The following is a 24005-nucleotide window of genomic DNA, read 5'->3' on the forward strand; positions in this document are numbered from 1 at the left end:
CCTCAGGGGTTCCTGAATGTTGCTATTAGAGCCGCCAATACTCTTTGCAAATGACTTCTCTGATGGGAACAATTATTTCCAACCTGTATCAAGAAGGGAACTCTCTTTTAGGTGCCTAGGAAAGAGTGATAAAGGTTGCTGGGTATATTAGTCAAGGTCACTTGGGAAGACTGTTTTGTGGTTTCTTCTGAGCTCCTGAGTCATCCCACATTACTGATGTACCTGTAGTATGATTAGCAATGTAACCAATAAAAAATTTTTTTAATACAACATGTAGAACCATCAAATCTAAAGTCCCTCATCATGACAATACCAGCTCAGCTATAAGTCTTCCCCAAAGTGGAGCTGGTCTATTCATACTTTTACTTAGTTTCAAAGAGCAGGAAGCCTGCAAAGGTGGAGAAGCGCTGGTGGTCCCCGTGAAGAGCGCCATTGCCCATTCTCAGCCAAACCTCATCCCCTTTGGCCAGTTTCAGCACTGCATGGTTGCTGGATGTATCTGATTTCCCCTTTGTTTCATAACTAGAAAGAAAAAAAGGCACCAACTACTTAGTCTTTGCGGTAAACAGCCAGCTCTTTACCAAGATCCGTCCTCCCTTCTCTTCCGGAGTCTCATACAATTACGTATAGTCCTGGGATTAAATTCTCTAAATGCCATGTGAACAGAAATGACATGTGCCACTTATATATAGGATTCACCAATACAGCTCTCACAAACAGCCCCCCTGCTCCTTCCTCATTATGACTGTGTGGAATGCTAATGACAATGACCAGCGTGACCTTGGAAGCCATCTATTGAAGCCCGAGTGTTTGAAGACAGTGCCATGAGAAGAAAAGGAATTTCTATCATGTTCAAGCCCTTGGACCAATGTTATAGCAGTTCAGTCCACCTTAACTAATTTAGAATTTGGTTCTAAAGAAGGGTGCTGCCATAACGCAAACTAAAACATGTTTCATCGGCTCATGGTCAGGCAGAGAGCGGTGAGGAAACAGATATTGTGGGCTTGAAAGCTGGAGATCCCTGTCGTGCTAGAGCAAAACATTTAGGAAAACGTGATGACTTGGAATAGAACGCCTGATGCATAAAAATGTCCACAAGCTTGTTGTTCTTTCCTCCTTCTGACTGTGGCAATGACAATGATGTGAGAATTTGGGAGTCAGTTTTATAGATGGCAGAAATGCTTTCACCAGCCCACATCCCTCAAAAACCTGGTGGAGCAACCCTCCTTCCAAACTCCACACAATTCCCTCCTCCACCCTTTCCACCCCATCCTTCCCCAACCTGAAACCAGGCAAGAAAAATGGAGTTCTAGTGTGTTCGAGCCACAATATTCTGGATCTCTTTGTTGCAGCATTTCACCTACCTAACTCATCTTTTTCTCTTTTGGCTTTTCAAAGCCTCTTACTAGAGGCCAGGGTCCAAAAGAGAAAAATATGGCAATCCCCACAAGTCATCAAAAATAACTGAGAAAAGATAACAACCACGAAGTTTTTCACAGTTTCACAATACCCATTTATTTAATTATGGGAAAGGTGTTGGCCTCTCTTCCCTACATCTTAAGCTTATATCAGAGCAAATTGCAATATTTCTTTTTTAAATGAACTTTTTTCCAAGGTGCCTAAGGGCCAGGTTGCTAAGGTAAACATCAGAGCTACAACACTGCCTAAAGAAGGAAACCAACTCGCAACTCTTGAACTGCAAGCTCCAGGGATGATAGAGAAGGCCATCAAAAGGGCTAAACTCTAGGCAAAGGGGGCGGAGAGTAGGAAAGGAGAAGAAAAGGCTGAGAGGGAAGGAAAGAAAGAATGAGTTGAGAAAAGAATACAAATGACTAGTTATGGGGAGTGTTGCTAGTAATTAGTTCAAGACCTCTTATCAACCTGCTTATGATCAAGTTTATCAGATTCACTGCTTCCCAAACAGTAATGATAATCTGGCCATATATTGTACATGGGAGGTCTCAACGACAACAGGGTTTATGCCAGTCTCTGCTGATTCCTATATACCCGCTGGCATTGGCCATCCTTTGAGCGAACAATGGCACCATGGATACCTATGATAGAAAAGGCCACTCACCTGTACATGCTGAAGACCGTGTTGCCATTGTGCATGAGGTACACATACACTTCCTCAACGTCCTCATGCTTCATCATGCTGAAGGTAAAGAAATACACACCTGAAAGAGGCCAAAATTTATCCACATTTATATTAACTATTGTACATTGAGGACTGGGAGATAGCGGGGAGATATGTCACATGACTTCACACTTCTTTTGTTGCTATCCTATGTGGTATGTAGGTTCTTCTTGGCCTTTATTTCTATGAGTGTCCCTTTACCTGCTCTCACCTTCAAACTGCTTTACATATTATTGAGACTTTCTCAGTGTGTAGACCATGTTTCCCTAACAAGAATACAAAGTCTTTAAAGCAGGATTTGGCTGTATCTCATGGCCTCTCCTTGCCCCTTACAAAGTGCAAAGTATGTAAACCCATCCCTAGGTTTAGATTAACCATCATTCACACCTTCTTCAGGACACATATGGACAAAGTAGAGAGCCCTGCATGGAGGCACCCGTGGTCTTCTGTGGCCTAACAAAATGACCCAACAGCTTCCCTGGTGGCGCAATGGTTGGGGGTCCGCCTGCCGATGGGGGGGACGCGGGTTCGTGCCCCGGTCCGGGAGGATCCCGCGTGCCGCGGAGCGGCTGGGCCCGTGGGCCGTGGCCGCTGGGCCTGCACGTCCGGAGCCTGTGCTCCACGGCGGGAGAGGCCACAACAGTGAGAGGCCCGCGTACCGCACAAAAAAAAAAAAAAAAAAATGACCCAAGTGCAACGTTGTCATTAGCCAAAGATAAGAAAGTACTGTAGCACCGTGAAGTGTTCATCAGTTCTAACAGCTCCAGCAATTTCTCATGTTATTCATTGTAAGTAGGTGAAATTATGTACAATAAATAAAAAGATTCAACTTTGACTCAGCAGCATGACCTTGCTACTAAAAATATGAATCCTTTTCATTAAAATAACACCAACATATTTTAAAATATGTTAGTTTTCTTGTAAGAGTCTAGGGCTCCTAATTGAAAGTAACTTAATATACCTGATACACTTTAAATGCCAGTGTAGAAAATACCTTCACTGAAAGATTAAGAAGAATCCAACAGTAGAGACATGAGCGAAAAGGAAAATCTTCCTAACTCTAAACGGTCTTGGTTTTGAGAGTGCATTTGGGAAAGATGAATGAATATAAATCATCAACCTCTTTTTGATTTCCATGCTACATTTTTAAACTAATGGCCTTGTCTTAATCCATTTGAGCTGCTATAACAAAATACAACAGATTGAGTAGCTCATAAATAACAAAAATTTATTTCTCACGGCTCTGGAGACTGGAATTCCAAGACGCGGTGAGGGCCCTCTTCCAGGTCACAGACTTCTGGTTGTGTCCTCACATGGCAGAATGGGCTAGGGAGCTCTGTGGGACCTCTTCTATGAGGGCACTAATCCCATTCATGGGAGTTCATGTGATCTAATCACATAATTCCATCACTTTGGGCATCAGGCTTTCAACATGTGAGTTTCAGGGGGACACAGTCAGACCATAGTAGACTTTGTAAAAGAAAAACCCAGAAACATCTAAAAAAAAAGAAGCACATAGTTCTATGCTGTTTTCCAAAGGTGCAATCAAGTAAAATAGAAGCTCTAAGGCTACCATGTTGATCCATCTGCCTCTGAGTCAAGTTGAACCAAATAAAGATGTATGATTCGGCTTCCCTGGTGGCGCAGTGGTTGAGAATCCTCCTGCCGATGCAGGGGACACGGGTTCGTGCCCCGGTCCGGGAAGATCCCACATGCCGCGGAGCGGCTGGGCCCGTGAGCCATGGCCACTGAGCCTGCGCATTCGGAGCCTGTGCTCCGCAACGGGAGAGGCCACAACGGTGAGAGGCCTGCGTACCGCAAAAAAAAAAAAAAAAATGATGTATGATTATGCTTAATTTATTGCCAGGCTTGCATATTCAATGTGCTGAGAATAAAACATACGATATAAAAATAAGTCATGTTCATTCATATGCCTAAAGATTGGTCCACAGATGAAAAGTAAAGGCAGATAGAAATTAGAGACTCAAAGAAAGTAATTTATATGTGTGCAGTTTTTCACATTTTACAAAACTTCTTATTACATGCACACACAACAATTTTCAATGCCTCAAGAAGATTAAGTGGGAATCAAAATGACAGAAAAAGGGACGTTCCTGGTGGCGCAGTGGTGAAGAATCAACCTGCTAATGCAGGGGACACAGGTTCGAGCCCTGGTCCAGGAAGATCCCACATGCCACAGAGCAACTAAGCCACAACTACTGAAGCCTGCCCGCCTAGAGCCCATGGTCCGCAAGAAGGGTAGCCACCACAATGAGAAGCCCACATGCCGCAACTAGAGAAAGCCTGTGTACAGCAATGAAGACCCAATGCAGCCAAAAATAAAATATAATAATAATAACAACAAAATGACAGAAAAAGATATTACTTTTCCTGGAAAAAATGATGACTATTATAAAAAATAGTTGCAGAAGCATTTTAGAAAGACTAAGAAACCAAATGGTGAATAACTGAAATGACTATAGAGTTGGAAATATAATACAAAAGTGAATCTATATTATATCCACACATGGTTTTGCTCTGCAAAGGAAGGTACTAAAACCAGAGGTAATACATTTGAACTCTGTTTTTCAGGTCTTTGTGCTGCATAATTGTAAAATTCAGCCTTCTCTGTCCCATCACTCTCAGAGTTAAGAAGTATGAAAAGGTAATTTTATAATCTATTGGATGAGGTTTAAACAGTAAAGTGGGAGTCAAATGATGGTTGTTATTGTCTGAATTATGTCCAGCTCAAGAGAATTCTAAAAAACAACTAAATCCTTGAGCTTCAATTATAAAGTCATTGAAAGCAATGGAAGCATTCATTGGGCATATCTACGCACCTATGTAATTTGTGGCACAGACGGTGTTTAACAAAATAGTTATAGGAAAATTATAACATAAGCCTTCAGAGCAGAAAATCACATAAGAAGATTTAAAGCTGATTGAAGCATGATGAAAGATTGCTTCTATCACTTCGTATGTCAGTTCATTTCTGACTTCAGCTGGGTAGAAAAATAAATCAAGGCACACATTAAAAGCATTTGTGACAGGACTTCCCTGGTGGCACAGTGGTTAAGAATCTGCCTGCCAATGCAGGGGACACGGATTTGAGCCCTGGTCTGGGAAGATCCCACATGACGTGGAGCAGCTAAGTCCATGTGCCACAACTACTGAGCCTGTGCTCTAGAGCCCACAAGCCACAACTACTGAGCCCACGTGCCACAGCCACTGAAACCTGCACACCTAGAGCCCATGATCTGCAGCAAAGAGAAGCCACCGCAATGAGAAGCCCGTGCACTGCAATGAAGAGTAGCCCCCGCTCGCCGCAACTAGAGAAAGCCCGCACGCAGCAACGAAGACCCAACACAACGAATAAATTTGAAAAAAAGAAAGCATTTGTGACAAATCTAACATGGCCATTGCACCCATCTGAATTTTCTTTTTTTTTTCCTTCTCAATACCATATACAGAGACAAGGAAAATTGACAACAAACACCAAAAAAGTATCCATTCTCTGCAAAACTAGGAGACTGAAAAAAAAATCAATAAACTTAAAATATCAGTTAAGTGCTGTCACATGTCACTGACCGCAGGCAGAGTCATGGGGAGTCAACATGGAGGGCAAGGAGTTTTGAGGAAGCCAAGTGGCAGCAGATCTCAAATGGTGCCCAGAAAAATGCACTCCCTGATGCAGAAGGGCCACTCTGAAATACAGATGCTGAAAAGAAGCTCCTGTGAGCAGGGCTGAGATAAAGCAAAAGTTATGTTTGGGGAGAAGGTTGCTAGATAAAGTTCAGAAAGTGTGGAAAGCCATCCTGCGGTGGCGGATCTCAGAATCTGCCAGCAAATATAAGGCTCCTAAAGGCAAAGGAACCGGCAAGTGCAAGGCTGGTTTTAGAAGTTTTCCTAGACCCAGTGCAGTCTGGGGAGACAAGAAGTGTGGCCACACAGAGCGGCTGTAGTTAAAGGAAGTGGCGGGGCTTCCCTGGCGGTCCAGTGGTTAGGACTCTGTGCTTCCACTGCAGGAGCGCAGGTTTGATCCCTGGTAGGGGAAGTAAGATCTGGCAAGCCCTGCGGGGCAGTCAAAAAAGAAGTGTAGAGTGCTCGCTTCGGCAGCACATATACTAAAATTGTAACGATACAGAGATCAGCATGGCCCGTGTGCAAGGATGACATGCAAATTTGTGAAGCATTCCATATTTTAAAAAAAAGGTAAAGAAAGAAAGAAAAGAAAGAAAGAGGGAGTCCCCTGGCAGCAAGGTAGGAACCACCAAGCCACCAAGCCTGGAAGTGTGCTGGGGTCCCTCCCCTTCCCCAAGAAACTACTGCATAGAGCTGATCTAGGAAAATTCTTCAACCATCGGTTAATTTTAGAAAGTAGAAAAGAACAAAAATTACTCACCAAGAAGAAATTTTATCATGTGGTAGATGAAAAATGTAAGCAAAGATTCCATCATGGGTTTGAAATATATTAATGAAGCAAATCCCTCTATGAAAGAACATTGTAAAACAGAATGCAGAAATCCATGGTAGAAATGACCAGACAAGAGGAGGAACTGAAAACCAGGACATCATGACTAACGTAAAACACAGAAAACATAAAAAAAAAAAAAAAAAAAAAAAGTATCACAGAAACAAGACGGAAGAAACTGGAAGAAGCAAAAAAGATAATTAACCCCTAGGAGATGCAATTTTAAGCATATGCAAGATAGCAATGGAAAAAGCAAACAACATGAGATGGAAGTAAAGAGCCCCAAAAGATTAGAGAAAATAATACATACAGAAGACAGACTAAGACAAGTCAAAAAGAAAACAAATAAAATATACTTGGAGTTCTTAAAAAGGTTAACCAGTGGTGTGCTACGGTGCAGGGGGAGGGGTCAGGGGATGCTTGTGAGCGGTCCACCCCACGGGGAGGAGTATTTTATCCCTGACATGATGCTAATAAAAACATCTAGCTAACTTTCATTGGCTTTATTACAGTTTTTAAATATTCTATAGACAATATATCCTGTTTGCCTAATTTCCTAACACAAGTCAGACTGCTCCCAATGCCACCTCACCTTAGTACAACAAGAAGAAAAAACTTTATGTATGTTTTAAAATATAATTCAAAGAAGCTTTCCCAGGCAAAAAGAAGGCTTACACACACATATTGAAAGGACACAGCAGGAAAATTTGACCCAGAATGATTAACACTTCTTCTAGAAAACTCACTGGACTTTGAAGATAGAGAAAGAATTCTTTGGGAAGTCAAGCAGAAAGATTGTCACTTATAAGACGAACAAACTCAGTCTTATGTCAGAGTTCTCCAGACCAAATGCCAGAAAACAGGACCAAAGAGTAAGCCAAGGTTTTATTTGCAGCCAAGGTTTTATTTGCAGCCAAGGTTATAACAGTTTAGAGCATGTAAAGTCTCAGGGAATACTGATGGCATAAGCTTTCTTGAGAAAATTGAAGGATAAAGTTTAGCTAATAAAGAGATATCTGGGAGACTTTGGCAACATGACTAGTGGTGAACATTGAATATATTTAACTGCAAGATAAGTCCAAATCATAGGAGGGGATAATGTTGACAAACTAAAATGTAATTGTTTTATACCTTGACAGTGTATAAATGATTCAACCACCAAAAGTTAAAAATTAAGAAAGAGAGAAGGTGGGAGACATAATAAGCTCATTGATTGGCTTATTTGTAATATTTGAGATAGATAGATAGATAGATAGATAGATATAAAACACTATCCAAAAGAAAGCTGGGGAAGCTATAATATACTACACATAGGAGACTTCAGAAATATTATCAAGGATAAAGAGAAACATTATATAATGACAAAGGGTCAATTCACCAATAGTCTAAATGTCTTTTAACTCATGAGTGGATAAACAAACTAATACATCCATTCAACAGAATACTACATAGCCAGAAAAAGGGAAACACTAGTGATTCATACATAGACATGTGTAAACGTTAAATGAATTTTGCTAAGAGACATATTGTATATATTGTAAGATCCATTTATATGACATTTTGGAATTCTAAGGTTGGAAAACCTATCAGTCGTTGTCAGGGGTTGGATTACACAGGGGTTGACTACCAAGGGATAGCACAAGGGAATTTGGGGGATGAAAGAACTGTTCCATTTGATACTATGGTGGTGGAGATATATCTCTATGCACTCGTCAAAACCCATAGAGCTGTACACCACAAAGAATAAATTTTGCTCCTTGCAGAGTTTTAAAAACTCAACTAGAATATGAGAAACTCAAGATGAGATTATGACAAATGAATCTAACTGTATTACAAATTAATGAAGTAACAGAACTGAAAGGCATGGGGGAAAAAGATGATCTAAGGGCTTTTAAAGACAGTGTTTTTGACTGGACGGTAAAAATTAAAAAATTGGACACAAACATTACACCCTAGTTGGTAACTTTGTTTCTCATGGCACACGGGTTTGCAATTTTTTAACTACTTTATTTGTATACTAAGGTTCAACAAATAAGTAAATATATTATAGATTAAGAGAGCCAGGGTTCACATTGTCAAAGAAAGAAGTTACAAATAAATAAAGAGGATGCTAGGATGAACTCAGTGGTGCTGGATTTGAGGCAGATGTATCAGAATGAACTCATGTTTTTTCGTTTGTTTTTTAACACACAATATAGATTGTATCAGAATGAACTCTTTTTTTTTGTTTTTTAACACACAACATAGATAGATAGATAGATAGTAGGAAAATAAATACAGATATGTATGCATGCATGATTAGTATACATGTGTATTTCCTAACTCTGTCCATTGACAGGACCCAGAGGCAGTGACCTCCTAATAGCAATGAGTACATTTAGCACCCAAGTTTTGGTTTCTAAATACTAGTCTCCCAAGACTCCTTGGGAAAATGGGTATTTCCAGAGCTAGGACAGGGGAAAATGCAATATGAGCTTGAAGCAGCTTGTGAACTAGAAAGTAAGAAAGTGGTTGGGGACTAAATAATGGCCCCCATGTATGCTCATGTCCTAAAATCCCCAAGATCCGTGACTGTTACCTTATATGGCAAAAGAGATTTTGCAAGGGTGATTAAATTCAAGGTTTTGAGATGGGGAGATTATCCTGGATTATCCAGGTGGGCCCAGGGTAATCACTCCGTTCCTATAAAAGACCAAGGAGGTCAGAATCTGAGAAGACAAAGTGATGTGACAGTGGAAGCAGAGATTGAGGTGATGTGGCCAATAGGCAGGTAATGGTGACAGCCTCTAAAGTTGGAAGAGGCAAGGCCCTAGAGCTCTCCAGAGGAAACAGTACTGCCCATACCTGGACTTTAGCCCGGTGAGACTGATTTTGAAGTACTGACCTCCAGAACTGTTACAGAATAATTTTGTGTTGTTTTACGCCTAGTTTGTAGTAATTTGTTACAGCAATAATAGGAAATGAATACAGAAGTACTCAAAAAAAATTTTTTTAATGTTTTTAAAAAAGGATACGGCCTTCCTTGGGGTGTGGCAAAGGAGAGGGGATGAACTCAGTTATGACACATTTAAACTGTGAGAATAAGGGCTTTTCAAGGCAGAGGTAACTATGCCCTTAAGGTTTATTTGGTTAGTTTGAATGAGTTAATAATCTAAGTAGCCCACGGTCGTCATCATTTTTAAAAATGTCTCTGTCTTGGGGCTTCCCTGGTGTCGCAGTGGTTGGGAGTCCGCCTGCCGATGCAGGGGACGCAGGTTCATGCCTCGGTCCAGGAGGGTCCCGTGGGCCGTGCCCGCTGGGCCTGCACGTCCGGAGCCTGTGCTCCGCGGCGGGAGGGGCCCGTAGCGGTGAGGGGCCAGCGTACCGCAAAAAAAAAAAAAAAAAAGTCTCTGTCTTCTCATGTATTTTATATATATATATATATATATATATATATGTATGTATGTTTCAACCAGAATCACAAGGAACTCAATTCCCTTAGGGTCTTTCTTTCTTTGTTCCCTCCCCCTTCCTTCCCTCCCTCCCTCCCCCACTTCCTTCCTTCTTTCTCTTGGTTGCTTAATTGATTAATCCAGTCATTTATTTTTACCTCTCACCTGATACTGGGGCCCCAAATCTACCGGTCATGACATCGAAGAAATTTCCGATGTTGGTTTCGACACTGCTGAAGATAATCCCACTGTTCTGATTGCTGAAGTGAGTTGCCAGAGAAGCCATGAACGCAATCTAAGCAAAGAGTTAGGGGTTAATTAAAAGGCAATTTATCTTAGAGAAATGAGGTTTCGATACAAGTAAGTTTATTTCACCAATATTTGTAACAGCAAGATTGGAAATAATTTAAACATTAATCTATAGAGAAAAATTAAATCATGGTGATTTCTAACATTTTTATGCTATGCATCATTAAAAGTATATATCAACAGTTCTGAGCATGTGTTTCAATGAACATTAGACTTTAAAGTGCTTTCTGAGATATTAAAATTCTATTATCAAATAATACTGGAAAATTTGGATGAAATCTTCTACATATAGCTATTAAATGTCCATTAGCATATACTAAAGGATCCGAAAAGTCCTGCAGCCAACTTTTTAACTTTGTTTGCCCTGTGTTATTTTCTCCAAAAAGACACCTGTGATATTATGATTTATAATAAATATATATTTAGTATTCGCCCCCAGTTCTGGCAGAGAACTCCGAAAATCCTCAGAATTTCCTAAGTGTTGAGGGCAATCAAGGTGTCTTTTGTTATGTTAATCAGGTAACTTTGGAAAAACCCCTCGGGAGGGTCTGGTTGCCTGTGGAGCCAACCATGTGATTAGAGAGCTTTGAACTCTCAGTCCTCCCCCATCCCCCCCTTCTCAGCCCTGCACCCAAACCTCCGGAGAGGAGAGATAGGGGCTGGACAGAGAATCGGTCACCAATGGCTAGTGATTTAATTACTCTTGCCTAAGTAATGAAGCCTCCATAAAAACCCAAAGGACGGGGCTTCCCTGGTGGCGCAGTGATTGAGAGTCCACCGGCCGATGCAGGGGACACGGGTTCGTGCCCCCGTCCGGGAAAACCCCACGTGCCGCGGAGCCGCTGGGCCCGTGAGCCATAGCCGCTGAGCCTGTGCTCCGCGACGGGAGAGGCCCGCGTACCGCGAAAAAAAAAAAAAAACCCAAACGACAAGTTTTGGAGAGTTTCCCAGTTGGTGAACGCATGGAGATTTGGGGAGAGTGGCGCTCTCAGATAGGGAGTGTAAGCTCAGTCCCCTTTCCCCACACCTTGCCCTATGCATCTCTTCCATCTGGTTGCTCTTCAGTTACATCCTTTTATAATAAATTGGTGAGCAAATAAGTAAAATGTTTCTCTGAGTGCTTCTGTGAGCCGCTTTAGTAAATTAATCAAACCCAAGGGGGGGGGGTCATTGGAAGACAGAAGCACAGGTGATAACCTGAACTTGGATTGGCGCCTAAAGTGGGGGAAGGGTGGGGCAGTCTTGAAAGACTGATCTCTTAAGTGTCAGAAGTGAGCTGAATTGTAGGACATCCAGCTGGTATCCGAGAATTGCTTGGTGGTATGGGAATAGCCCACACTTGGAAATTGTACCACCATTGGAGAGTCACATTTGAAAGTCAATGCCAGTCCCCTGTCCAAATGAGTCATTGAAACTGAGTGCGAATTAGATCAATAAATTCTTTAACTTGCTGGGATTATCCATCTTGAATGAATGGAAGTTTTAAGGGAGAGGGGTGAGAGAGGAGAGAGCAAATAATTTGAAGTTCTGGAAGACTTGGGGTGTGGACAGGGAGGCAGGCCTGGGAGAATCAACACAGAAAGGATTGGGGCAGTCAGAGGACAGTGTGAGGGCACTGGACACAGAAGGATGAAGAAGGGGTGACACCAGAGGACGAGATTTAGAAATGGGGATGAAGGGGCTGGAAGTCACTCTCCATTACAATCTGCCCAGGACCAATCTTGTCTCCACTTTAATGCCTCCTTCAAAACATGTGAAAGTAGTTCTCCCTAATGACCATAATGTGTTTTTAGGGTTAAAAAGCTGATGGAGCAAATGTAATAATTGCCCAGGTGTTCTCCATTAAACTGGCTACTACAAGGCCCCTTAACTAGCATATAACAATTCACAGATTTGGGTTAGTTTCTAGCTTTGAGAACCATCCATCTTATTAGGTACCTATAACTTGGGCGATGGCATCTGTCTCCTTTTCTTTGTAAATTTATACTGGCACACAGACCGCAGGTTGCTAAAATTATTAAACAGCAGTCATTAAAAAGTTACGAAAAAAAAAGACGTTACGAAACCAAAAAAGCAGGTTGAGTAACACACAGGATCTCTTAGCTTACCCTTAAAATAACTTGATTCCCCCCAAAATGATGGAATTTATCCAAGGTCAAACAACTACCACATGTGTCCAAATAAAGGGTAAAGTTTTCCCCCACTGATATTTCAGATAGAGTGGCTGTACCTTATAGTTCTTTGAAAGCTTCTCGTGTTATAGTATTGTCCATGAAAATATTAATCAGTAATCAAAGACAGAAATTGGAAAATTTTATTAGAGCCAACCTGAGGATTATAACCCAGGGGACCGTCTTTCAGAAAGCTCTGAGGACCGTTCTGAAGAGGTGTGGGGATAGGGGGAGAAACCAGTATATATATGTGATTTTGGTGAAGGGGTCCATGCAATCAAGCACACATCTTGGTAGAAGGTTACTGCTATTCACAAGGAACAGATATCTTAGTTAATGGTTTCAGTGCTTTTCTAAGTAATGGTAAGATGCAAGAAACTGGGTTCATAAATTTCTCTCCTGAAAAGATCTAACTGTCTGAGGGCCAGTGCTGTCAGTTTTCCCGGAGCACAGAATGCCTCATCCTGATCTCCGCCCTGATTTCCTTTCACAGTGTATTGTAGGTCAACGACTGCCGTGGTAATGACTTGGTTCTTATAGAACTGGATGGTGGGCAACATTCTTTATTTTACCAATCCTCTCCCTTTTGTTCTTAATTTCAACCAAGGTTTGGGGGGCATTTTGTGACCAATTGTCCCACTGCACTAGGAATGCTCATTCCCAGGTCAGGAGAGGATTTCCTTGGCAGGACACTCCATGTGCTATTACTGGACCAGACCCAGTTAACAGTAGCCAAAAGCCTCTGGACCACCTGTCTTACTAGTCTGTTACGGTCCAGGAAATGGCTCCCTCTTGTTGCTTCTTCCCATATTCCGAGTTACACTATTACAATCATTGATCTTATAGGACTATATATTTGGTCAATTGTTTCAAGTCCCCAAGTCATCATTATTTTTATTGGAAGCTCAGTCACACACTGGTAATGAAAGAAAAAATAATCTTAAAATAGGCAGAACACAAGTAATATAGCTAGTAACATTAATAAGGTTGTAAGTAAGTAATGTTATCTTCTAAGGAGTTACACATCTGGTGTCAAAAGAAGAGAAATTGATCTTTATGGTGGAGCAGTTATTTCCGCCACTGGGGAGGTCTGGTTAATGCAGATGCACAATGCACACTAGAGGGGAGGGAGGAGGCCAAAATGGGCAGAGAAAAAATTATGTTTCAATTTTTCTTGTCTTGCCTTAAAATATGAATTTGATTCCATCAGTATGTTCTCTCAGTTACTTAATTTTAATCACTAGTTACTGTTTCAGGAACACATACCAGCCAGAAACAAGCAATAAAAAAATGCTAGCTTTCGATGTTGATAGGAGTCCCTTGGAAGAATCCATCTTAAAAATATTAGCCAAATAAATAAATAAATAACCCTGACTTAGTAATTTTCTTGGTGTGACCTAACCTCACATCTCACATTTGCAAGTTTTAGGTGTTACCGACAACAAGAATTTTGAAGATGACTTAAAAGAGAAATAAAGAACAGATAAATGGGGGACTTCCCTGGTGGCTCAGTGGTTAGGAATCTGCATGCCAGTGCAGGGGACATGGCTTCAATCCCTGGTCCGGGAAGATCCCACATGCCACAGAGCAACAAAGCCCATGCACCATAACTACTGAGCCTGTGCTCTAGAGCTTGAGAGCCACGACTACTGAAGCCCGTGCACCTAGAGCCTGTGCTCCACAACAAGAGAAGCCTGCGCAACGCAGCAAAGAGTAGCCCCCGCTCTCTGCAACTAGAGAAAGCCCATGCACAGCAATGAAGACCCAACGCAGCCAAAAATAAATAAATAAATTTATATATAAAAGAAGAACAGATAAATGGGTAGTGGGCTTGAGATAAAACGTCCAATGATAGCCTCATAAATGAATTAAAAAAACTTTAAGCTGAAATGAATATGGTCTCATGACTCAAAATAAAATGCCTCCAGTAATAAAGAAGATACTGATGAGAAAACCTTTAATAAAAATTAATGCCACGAAATCTGATTTGATAGAATTACTTGTATATTAATATTCATATATGTAATTTAAATATGCAAATGTAACAAAATTGATAAATAAATGGAATGGTCAAATATCTACTTAATAATATTTTATCCATCTAAAAGTTTACATATTCGAGTCGCCAAAAACCTTTTTATTGAACGTGTCTCCTCATTTGGAAAATGGAGATTAGCTGATGTTCAGGGTTGCTTTGTAATTTGGTCTAATGAGGGTGTTGAATTTCACCCTTCGTACATTTCTCCCTAAGAATGATTTCAAAGCACTTTGACGGCATAGGTCTTCTGCAAACACCCTGTGGTGGAGATGAGCAAATTGAGACAGGTTTACTCAACACTGAGGATGAAGAAGCACTCAAGCCTTCTGATTCCTGGACCCTGAGTGAGGGTCATCTGGAGACGCGCCAAGACGATTTACCTGCAGTTCTGGTGGGATCCCCGGGTAGCCCTTCTCTCCTTTGGGGCCATGCTGCCCACGCTCCCCTCGTGGCCCCAGATCACCTTTGTCTCCTTTCTCTCCTTTGGCCCCTTCGTGGCCAGTGGCTCCGTTATTGCCATTGTTTCCATGGTTTCCTTAAACAACCAGACATCATCACATGAGAAAGCCCGGTCACTCATACTCACCATCTATTTTTATACAAATGCAGCTCCTTTCTTCAAAAATGACAAACTTAATTGTAAAAGGGGACCATCTGAAACAAGCTCAAACACAGCCATGGTGACGTCATCAGATGGGATCGCTTTTAAATGGGACACTGAAAACAGCCTTAGATACTCTTAAGGCTCCAGGCTCCAAAGCCTGTTTTACCTATAAAGCAAGACTTGGATGAAAAATTGCATAGAGACATTATAAAGCATCCTTTATAAGAGCAAAGATTTGAAACCACCTAAATGTCCATCAATAGTGAAAGGGCTAAATTAAAAAATGGTACATCCCAGTAAATGATGTTATATAGTCACAAAAAAAGAATGCTGAAGAAAAATATTTAATAGCATGATCTTTTTAGATAAAAAAGGTTATGAATCAATCAATAGTGATAGCATGATACTATGTATATGTGTATATATATGTATATAATACAAAATATGTACATGTTTTATCCAAAGGGGAAAAAGACTAGAACAAATTACATAAAAATATTTTGCAGTGGTTATTTTTTTCTAAGTGGTTGAAGCACAAATGATTTTTGTGTCATTCTATACACTTTTCTGCATTTTTGAAATTTTCTACAAAGAACACGAACTACTTTTATAACTGGAGGAAAAGTAAAATCATTGATAAAAAACTTTAACAGTAATCTCGAAAGCAAGACTTGGATAATGATTTCAACTCTTCACTTTACTTTGCTAAGAGATAATTTCTATACCTCTCCCTTTATTTTTATATTTGTTGAATTCCAGGCCCTTTTGTTGTTTATTTTGTGTGCCACCTTTGGTCAGGTTTCATACCGAGCTTGCAATTCTTCCAGATTAATGAACTTTGACTGGGTTTACAAGTTAATGTGCTAATGACAGAACTGTTCCTGATGGGAAGCACGTAGCCAAGGCCAGCCTGTCCTGTGACCTCAGAAGAGTTTAGACCTAAGAAGATTTTAGAGGGATCTGAAAGTCCCCTACCCATAATCACTGTATGGGTTGCCTGCTGCCCTAGATGTTCAGTGACATAGATTCCAAGCTACTGATCATAAAGTCTAACAGAGCACTTTCTCATTCTAAATTTGGTTTCATTTGACAAGCCACTCAAAAGTATTAAGAAAAATTAAACCTTATTTGTTAAATATTAACATCAATGGGAGTAAGTCAGAGAAGAGCAAGCAGACATTTGCCAAACCCTGAGAAAATGTTCTATCCCCAGGAATTGACCTGGAGACAAGAAAGTCAGTTAAACGCCCAGATAGGTTTGGAGGTCCTGGGACAGAGGGCACCTGGGCTGCCCTTTCCTTGGCTGACCCAGGAGACTAGCAAGTTCCCCTAATGATCCATGTCTGGGGTGCCACTCAGTAGTAGAGATGGCTGAACAGTGGGTCTAGAGGGGCCCAGTGTAGCTCTACAGCATGCCCCATGCCACCATATGGTGCTGGAGCCCAAAAATGTCCCCAAGAGGCCAAGAGAGGCATGAAGGTCAACTGAGAGACAGCTGAGCATGGAAGGGCCTGGGGGTTAAGGGAAGAAAAACTCAGCTAGACCTAGAATCAGACAGAAAGATGTGTAGCTCAGTAAAAGAGACTGTGAAGATGACTAAAACCCAGACCAGCAAGCTCTCCTCCCCACTCTCACTTCCCAAATCCCCTGAAGCCTAGATCTAGTGCGCTGTATGGAGCACACGGTGGCAGAAACACTGAAACAAGAGTATAAACCTGTTCAGCTCCAGTGGTTCCAGACTCCACGCTGGGGAAGGGCCTCCTGGCCGGTAAACTGGGGCCCCGGCATGCCTAATGCCTATGGGATTCTGCAAGCAGTATGGGTAATAAATACTATAGTTTATACAGTTCCACCTCATTAACTCAATAAGCCCAGTTCCCCACCCAGCTCTCTTTTGGATTTTCCATGCATAAGCTTTGGATCACACACAAGTGATCCCAACTCACTGAGCTTCACCCCTGGCTCCTGTTTTGGCACAGTCTGCAATTAGACTGGAAACAACGCATCTCTCTCATCCTTACCTGGAATGCCAGGGAGACCAGGAGGTCCAGGGGGGCCTTGGTAGCCTCGAAAGCTGTAGTCTCCATGACAACACTTGCTGCAGTCTGGGGGCAGTCCTCCAGTTTGTGGAGACTTTGAAAAAATACAAAGAGAAGCTTCAGAGCAAGGTACATATGAGTAATTAGAACTTTTGAGCTTCCTCTGGCCACAGCCCCTAGGTAAGCTTAATTCCAAACAGCCTATGACAACATCAGAAAAGAAAGTGTGGGGTGACTTATGTCATCTTATGTCAATGGCAAAGGAGTCAGGGAGTAGCTAAGGTGAGGTGATGATCAGAAAGGCAAAGGAAACAGGAGAGTCACTAGAAGAACAGCCTCTTTGGAAAGTGGGAGTGGGAGTGGAGGATTGGGGCTGTGCTTCTGGGAAGTATGTTCCTGCTGCTACAGGAAAAGAGAAAGCTCCTTCAAAAAGAGAAAGCTCCCTTTCTCTTCCAACTGCCAGTAGTCTCAGATGTAGCTAGATTGAGTAGATGACCCTCAAATGATAAAAATTACCAACCTCAAATATAGTTATTAAGTCTATCTATATTCATGATACTGGGTAAAGAGTTCTTAGAAATTCTGAATTGTATCACAACACACATAAATTGCCTTAGAAAATAAAGGAAAGAAAGTATTCATTAGTCCAATAAATTCTTATTAATTATCTACATCCTGAAACAACTTTAACTCCCTTTTTTTAAACTTCTACCTCTAACATGCTATTCTGTTTCATATTCCACTTGAAAATTTAAAGTGATTAATGCATTATTTGAACTGAGATTTCATGAGTACTTAATGGATATTAAATGTATTCAAATATGACACTAAGTTCAACGCTTCTTTATTCAATGATAAATTTCTAAAAAAACTTGTGCTTACTGTCAAGGAGCTAGAGATTTGGCAGAAGTTGAATGGCAGAAGAGTTAGAGTTGCTCATAAAATTTGGAGTCTCTTCTAAATTGGCAACTTTTTTTTTTTAATTATTTATTTATTTATTTACTTTTGGCTGCGTTGGGTCTTCGTTGCTGTGCACGGGCTTTCTCTAGTTGCGGCGAGCGGGGGCTGCTCTTCCTTGCGGTGCACGGGCTTCTTATCGCGATGGCTTCTCTTGTTGTGGAGCACGGGCTCTAGGAGTGCGGGCTTCAGTAGTTGTGGCTCACGGGCTTAGTTGCTCCCGTGGCATGTGGGATCTTCCCAGACCAGGGATCGAACCCATGTCCCCTGCATTGGCAGGTGGATTCTTAACCACTGTGCCACCAGGGAATTCCCTTAAACTGGCAACTTTTAATGATGGCTTACAAAAGACTCATGGAAACTTTCCTCGACACCAATTATAATTCAAAAGTTTTTTGAAAATAGCTTACTGTTGCTAAGGGATTCACTTTTTAAAAGGAAAGGATGGGGTGAGAGAGGAAGGACGAGAGAGAGAGAGAGAGAGAGAGAGAGAGAGAGAGAGAGAGAGAGAGAAAGGGAGAAAGGGAGGGAGGAAGAAGTCATTCAAAATTGAAGTTTTCTCTATCATTAGAAATCCAAGCAGAACAATGCATCAAGGCTTCACACAGCTGCACCTCTAGACTTTTATAGCACAGGAAACTCTACTCAATACTCTGTCATGGCCATGGAAAGGAATCTTAAAAAGAGTGGATATATGTATATGTACAACTGATTCACTTTGCTGTACAGCAGAAACGAACACAACATTGTAAATCAACTATACTCCAATAAAAATTGTTTAAACAATTAAATTAAATTAAAACAAACAAGACAAAGCATAAGCTTGGGCTTTTTTCCTTACTCTCATTCCTTTTTCCTACAGGTTCCCACCTATAGCTATTAAGAAAAAAATGCAGAACAGCATCTGTAGTCCAAGCAATTGCCTGCAATGGCTCAGAGCTCAATCTCAAGTTTTCAGTAGCTAGGATTTGGAGCAATCTCCTAGTCCAGTCTTCTGTCCCCCAGACCCAACCTTGGACAGGTATGGGAGTCTATGAAAACCTTTTATAAAACTGGCAGAGGAAAAGAAAATCAGTGAAAGCAATTGGTCTGAGACAGGGGATTTCAGACACTTGGAAAGTCAGACACCACAGCACCACCCCACCTTCTAATCCAAAGATGCAATCTGAGAAGTAGGTATTCTGTAATTTCCTGGTAGGATTTTGCTAATATGAAATACAGCTGTTTAAGCTCCAAGAAATCCTAAGCCCTGCCAATAAGAAATTTTAGGGAAGGAGAAGGGTGGGGAGGGAGGGAAAGTACTGAAGTGGAACCATTTGTTTAAAAATAGAATTGAAAAACTGAGATGCTAAGAATGTCAGAAAAAGAAATGGACTGGAGCCAGAACTCCCATCATAGGTCTGTGTGACTTTTGTGAAGTCATTTTCTCCCAGGCATCATTTTTCTTGTCCACTAAATTAGAGGATAGGGTAAAGATGGTCATGATTTTTCTTTCCAGCTCTATAATGCAAACAAGGATACTGAAGTCTTTTCTAAAGCCTCAGATGGTGACTTAGAAAGATGTTGTTTTGAAATCTAGTGTCTGGGTATGAGGCGTTAGCGCCAGGAGATGGGGTGCATACCCAACCACTTTGAGAGCATAGCGCTGCCGCCAAAACAGGGAGAGACTCTGGTCATTAAGTGGGCCCCTTCCTGAGAACTGTCCTGTGACATTTCACAACATGGTCCTCCCCCTGGCCTGGTCTCTCAGAGTTCAGTCAAATGGAACCATGTTCATGAGCCTTAGAACAAGTTGGACAGGATGTGTTCATTGAGAAGTTTTCTCCCAGGTAAGGGAAAATGACATTCTAGGTAGTTCTCTATATTACCCTCTCAAGTTTATCAACTCCTTTCCCCAAATTTGGTCAAATTTGAACACCAAGTTCATGCAAATGGACAGCATGGGAGGAAGAAAGTCCCTAAGACAAGTTCCATCCATTTTGTAGATGGAGGCCTAGGGGCAGCTACTGAGAATGAAGCTCTACTATTGGGAAATGACTTCAGGAAAGACAGTCCACAGCTCCTTCCTTAACTTAAGGAAGAGGGAAGAGAAAGAAGGTGAAGGGAAGTGGAAGAGGGAGAGATAGGTGTCCAGGAAGAGAGGGGAGCTGGATAAAGGTGAACAATAAAGAGCTACAGAGAAGAAAATGTCAGGAAAAGAGAGTGCAGGTCCGCTGAGCCCACCTCTACACATCTCCGCACAAACGCTATGGCCAGAGTCATCTTTCTAGAACACACACTTGATCACCTCACTGCCCTGCTATGCACAAACAAACAAACAAACCTTTGCTGGCAAAATAAAGTCTAAGCTTCTTCACCGGCCAATGGAATCCATCAGGTGGCACTAAAATCACTGGTGTCTTCCTCCTATGGCCCAGCTCTCCAGCCACACCCACTCCTCAAGCCCCTCTCAAGGCTCTTGCTGTGGCGCATGCTTGTTTATTTCATTTTTTCCGGGGATGCCCACGCTTTCGTCTCATCATTTGAGATCTGACTCAGCGGCCACCACCATTCTGACCCTTTTCCCCCAATAGTCTTTTGTGTCATTACTTTGTTTATCACATGGTACTTAATTACCTGTTGATTTATCCCCACTAGAACCCTTCAGCATTGTTCAGAGAGAGAAGCTTGAGTGTATTTATCCCCATCCTAAAGCATGACTCATAGTAGAAGCACACAGATTAATCGGTAAAGGGATGAATGAGGGAAAAGGAGGATTAAAAGAAGCAGTGTGGGGAGTGAGGCAAGAGGGAGGAACACAGAGCAGTCCTAAATTCTATGTGGGTCTCCATATCCACTGGCAGAGAGTTCTACTGAAACCTCTAGAATACCAGTGGCTAAATCTCCTCACTACCTCCTGTTGGGGTCTGGTTTGGAAATACTTCAGGAACCCAAGGGAGTTGGAAAGCCCCCCGGCTTAAAAAAAAGAAAACCTAGAAAGTGGCTTCTTTTCCCCCCATCTGATTTCAACATGCTAGATGCCTAGAGGCACTAGAAGGTGGGGTGGAATAGAAATGTAATTTGGATTTCAGTGGCCTGTCAAGAATTGATGACCGATGACAGCCTACATCTGCCTTCTGCTGCCTCTGGGGGCTCACATGCCATGACCAGGAAGGATCCAGCAAAGAGCCCATTTTTTGAAGTAGAAAGTCCAGATCAAGGCTTGGACAAAAGCACAAATATCTTTACCACTGAGAAAAACACAAATGAGTATTATTCATTCTTCAGCCAAAAGATTGTCAGATGAAAGAACAATCTCTAAAAGTGGCTTTCAAAAAGCAGGATTGGATTTAGAGGTTATCATTTCTTCCACGGCTCTGCAAAGGAGCAATTTTTTCTTGACCAGGCCCCACAGAAAATAGTTAGGGCAACTGCATTTGTGGTCAAGTTAGAAGTCCCAGGTTTGTCCCAGATCTACAGATGCTTCTGCCTGTGATCTTGGTCTGATCACACTACCAGTCTCAACACAAACTTTCAATCTGTGGTCAGAGGGGTTTAGATTTCAGCTGCATGGACTTTGTCAGGGCCTATTCAACGCAGAGAAGCAGTCAATTCTTGTAGTAAAACTTATTTGTTCAAAGATCATATAATTCAGGGGGCTTCCCTGGTGGCGCAGTGGTTAAGAATCCTCCTGCCAATGCAGGGGACACGGGTTTGAGCCCTGGTCCGGGAAGATCCCACATGTCGCAGAGCAACTAAGCCTGTGTGCCACAACTACTGAGTCCGCGCGCCTAGAGCTGGTGCTCCGCAACAAGAGAAGCCACTGCAATGAGAAGCCTGCGCACCACAACGAAGAGTAGCCCCCGCTCGCCATAACTAGAGAAAGCCCGCGCGCAGCAACAAACACCCAATGCAGACAAAAATAAATAAAATTTTTAAAGTGTTTAATAATAATAAAAAAAGATCATATAATTCAGAATAACTCTCCTTGCCCCTCATCTGATTTCAACGTGCTTGACGCCTAGAAGGCAAATCAAAATCTGCTTCTTCCTTATGTTGCACACTTGAAGCTAGCATGATGTTATACGTCAATTGTACCACACTTAAAATGCTTCAATTTACAAAACTAATAAAGGCATACTTGAAAACCTGTTTCTTCCTGTTCTTAATGTTTTCGATTAAAATGAGTTTCATCAATTTGCCATTCACTACACTGAAACCTTAACTCACTCCCGTACTACCCTGAAAGAGTTAAAGGTGTTTCCTTAGATGCTGTGCTTGTACTCAGCATCTTACACAAGTCCTCTGTGATTATCAGGCATTAAATCATACAACAGAATCAAGTCTGCATTTTAAACACAGTGTGCTTTTGTTTTAACTCTTTGGTCCTTTTTTAAACAGAGTGAACGTAGAGACGTAGCAACCTAGAGGGCTGTAAATCAAATAACCAAGCCTGGCATGAAACGTCACAGTAAGCTCGCAAATCAAGTGAAAAACTCAAAGGGCAGCTTCTCTCTGCTGGGAAGAATTAACGAAGTCCAACGTACGATCTGAAGATGATTATCTCTAATGATCTATCTGCAAAGGTCAGCTCTCCCCCTTTCCGCATCAACAGAGCAAGAAAGAAACCAAATCACAGCAGAGCAGGGCTGGCTGTCCCTGTTCCCCTTTCTGATGGGACAGCTGTGGCCTCTCTTTATCTCAGTCCATCAGTGCTACCTCTGCTGACTTTCTAACACAGACCAGCCTCGTCCCCAGTATCCCACAGCAACCCAGAGAGAGAGACCCACAAGCAGCTCAGCCAACTTCTGGAAAGCATCGATCCTAAGAATCATAGCTGAAAAAAGAGCAAAAACAACAAAACTCATTAAGCTTTGACAGTAATCCTTAAAAGAGAATTCCGAGTACCTGGCCCCAGAATGGGGTGATCTGGGCTAGGTCATCTACCTCGGGGTGCGGTAGCTCATCTGGTCTCAGGGGTTTTAGGTCTGTAGAAGTGTTATTATCCACAGTCCCAGTTTTAGGATGGCTCCGCTCTCTCACTTTCTCCCTCTTGGAGCCGCTACGGCCAGTCTGCTGATGGCTTTGCACTATTCTCGCCACCACTTTATTAGCTCTTCCGCTCACCTCCATGTATTCATCTTGACACAGGCAAAAAGGGAGGAAAAGCAAAGCCAGCAGGTGCCAACAGACGAGCTGCCTTCCGAGCATGATTCTCAACAGAGCCACAGAGCCTCCCGGAGAAGACGGCTAGGGCTCCAGCTGCCGTGGTCTCTTCGGGCAAGTCCCAGGGCTGCAGATGAGACATGCAGCCGGCCAGGCGGTTTTATACTTCGGTATGTAATAAATAAGGCTGCAGGCCAGAGGAAGAGCGGTGCTCCTCCGCGGGCGGAACGGCCCCCATTCATTACTTTCCCACATCACAGGCAAAACGATTTGTGTGACAGCTCCCAGTTGGTGGGTTCATAAATGTCACACCTTGGCACGTTTTTTGTTAAAGTGTGAAGAAAACATGCACAACCAGCTGGAAACAGGCAGCATGTGTCCAGTGGTTTGCTTTTGCTATTAGACATGGAAAGGCTGTGCCTTTGCAGTCTAAGATGCCTTTTGGAAAAACCTCCTCCCGGGCTTGCCAGGAAATTCGGGCTTAACTGCATCAATTCCGTCTGAAATGACAGTGGGAATGTGTTCAGGGCCATCAAGAGAGCTCTGCACTCTCGTTGCACAGCTAATATTTCCCCACTGTAGCCGCACCTTAAAGATACTCATTTCTGCCTCTGGCACTGGCAACAGAAGGCAGTTGGGTGACTCCAGAACACTGAGCTGGATTCAGGGGCAGAGTCTCTGGGTTTAACAAAAGCATTTCCCC

At 42.2% G+C, this 24005-nt stretch overlaps 1 protein-coding gene and 1 non-coding gene across 3 annotated transcripts; one reads left to right on the plus strand and one right to left on the minus strand.

The window, feature by feature from the left end:
- On the minus strand, nucleotides 1-23491 carry C1QTNF3 (C1q and TNF related 3). 2 transcript variants are annotated; one of them, XM_029216900.1, is made up of 6 exons: nucleotides 23045-23491; nucleotides 17183-17294; nucleotides 14938-15092; nucleotides 10205-10334; nucleotides 2078-2177; nucleotides 1-522 (listed from the first exon to the last, which is right to left on the minus strand). In XM_029216900.1, exons 1-6 carry the CDS (start codon nucleotides 23345-23347, stop codon nucleotides 363-365), a joined length of 960 nt encoding a protein of 319 aa, XP_029072733.1. In that variant the 5' UTR covers nucleotides 23348-23491; the 3' UTR covers nucleotides 1-362. The 2 variants fall into 2 exon arrangements, with proteins under 2 accessions (XP_029072733.1, XP_029072734.1); XM_029216901.1 differs by having other exon boundaries at nucleotides 319-522; nucleotides 23264-23367.
- Nucleotides 6238-6341, plus strand: LOC114893457. The gene has a single exon (XR_003792886.1). It is a non-coding gene; the product is annotated as a U6 spliceosomal RNA (small nuclear RNA).
- Nucleotides 23492-24005: the final 514 nt, after the last annotated feature.

Source organism: Monodon monoceros, unplaced genomic scaffold (assembly GCF_005190385.1).
Source record: "Monodon monoceros isolate NGI ecotype Baffin Bay Population unplaced genomic scaffold, NGI_Narwhal_1 Super_Scaffold_12, whole genome shotgun sequence".
In the NCBI taxonomy this organism is placed as follows: Eukaryota; Metazoa; Chordata; class Mammalia; order Artiodactyla; family Monodontidae; genus Monodon; species Monodon monoceros.

Coding starts and splice junctions, on each gene's coding strand:
- C1QTNF3 (XM_029216900.1), bottom strand. CDS start 23,347: ATGCTCGGAAGGCAGCTCGTCTGTTGGCACCTGCTGGCTTTGCTTTTC. Junction 17,295..23,044: donor TCACCCCATTCTGGGGCCAG/GTACTCGGAATT, acceptor ATTTTTTCAAAG/TCTCCACAAACTGGAGGACT. Junction 15,093..17,182: donor TGGTCTCCCTGGCATTCCAG/GTAAGGATGAGA, acceptor TGGTTGTTTAAG/GAAACCATGGAAACAATGGC.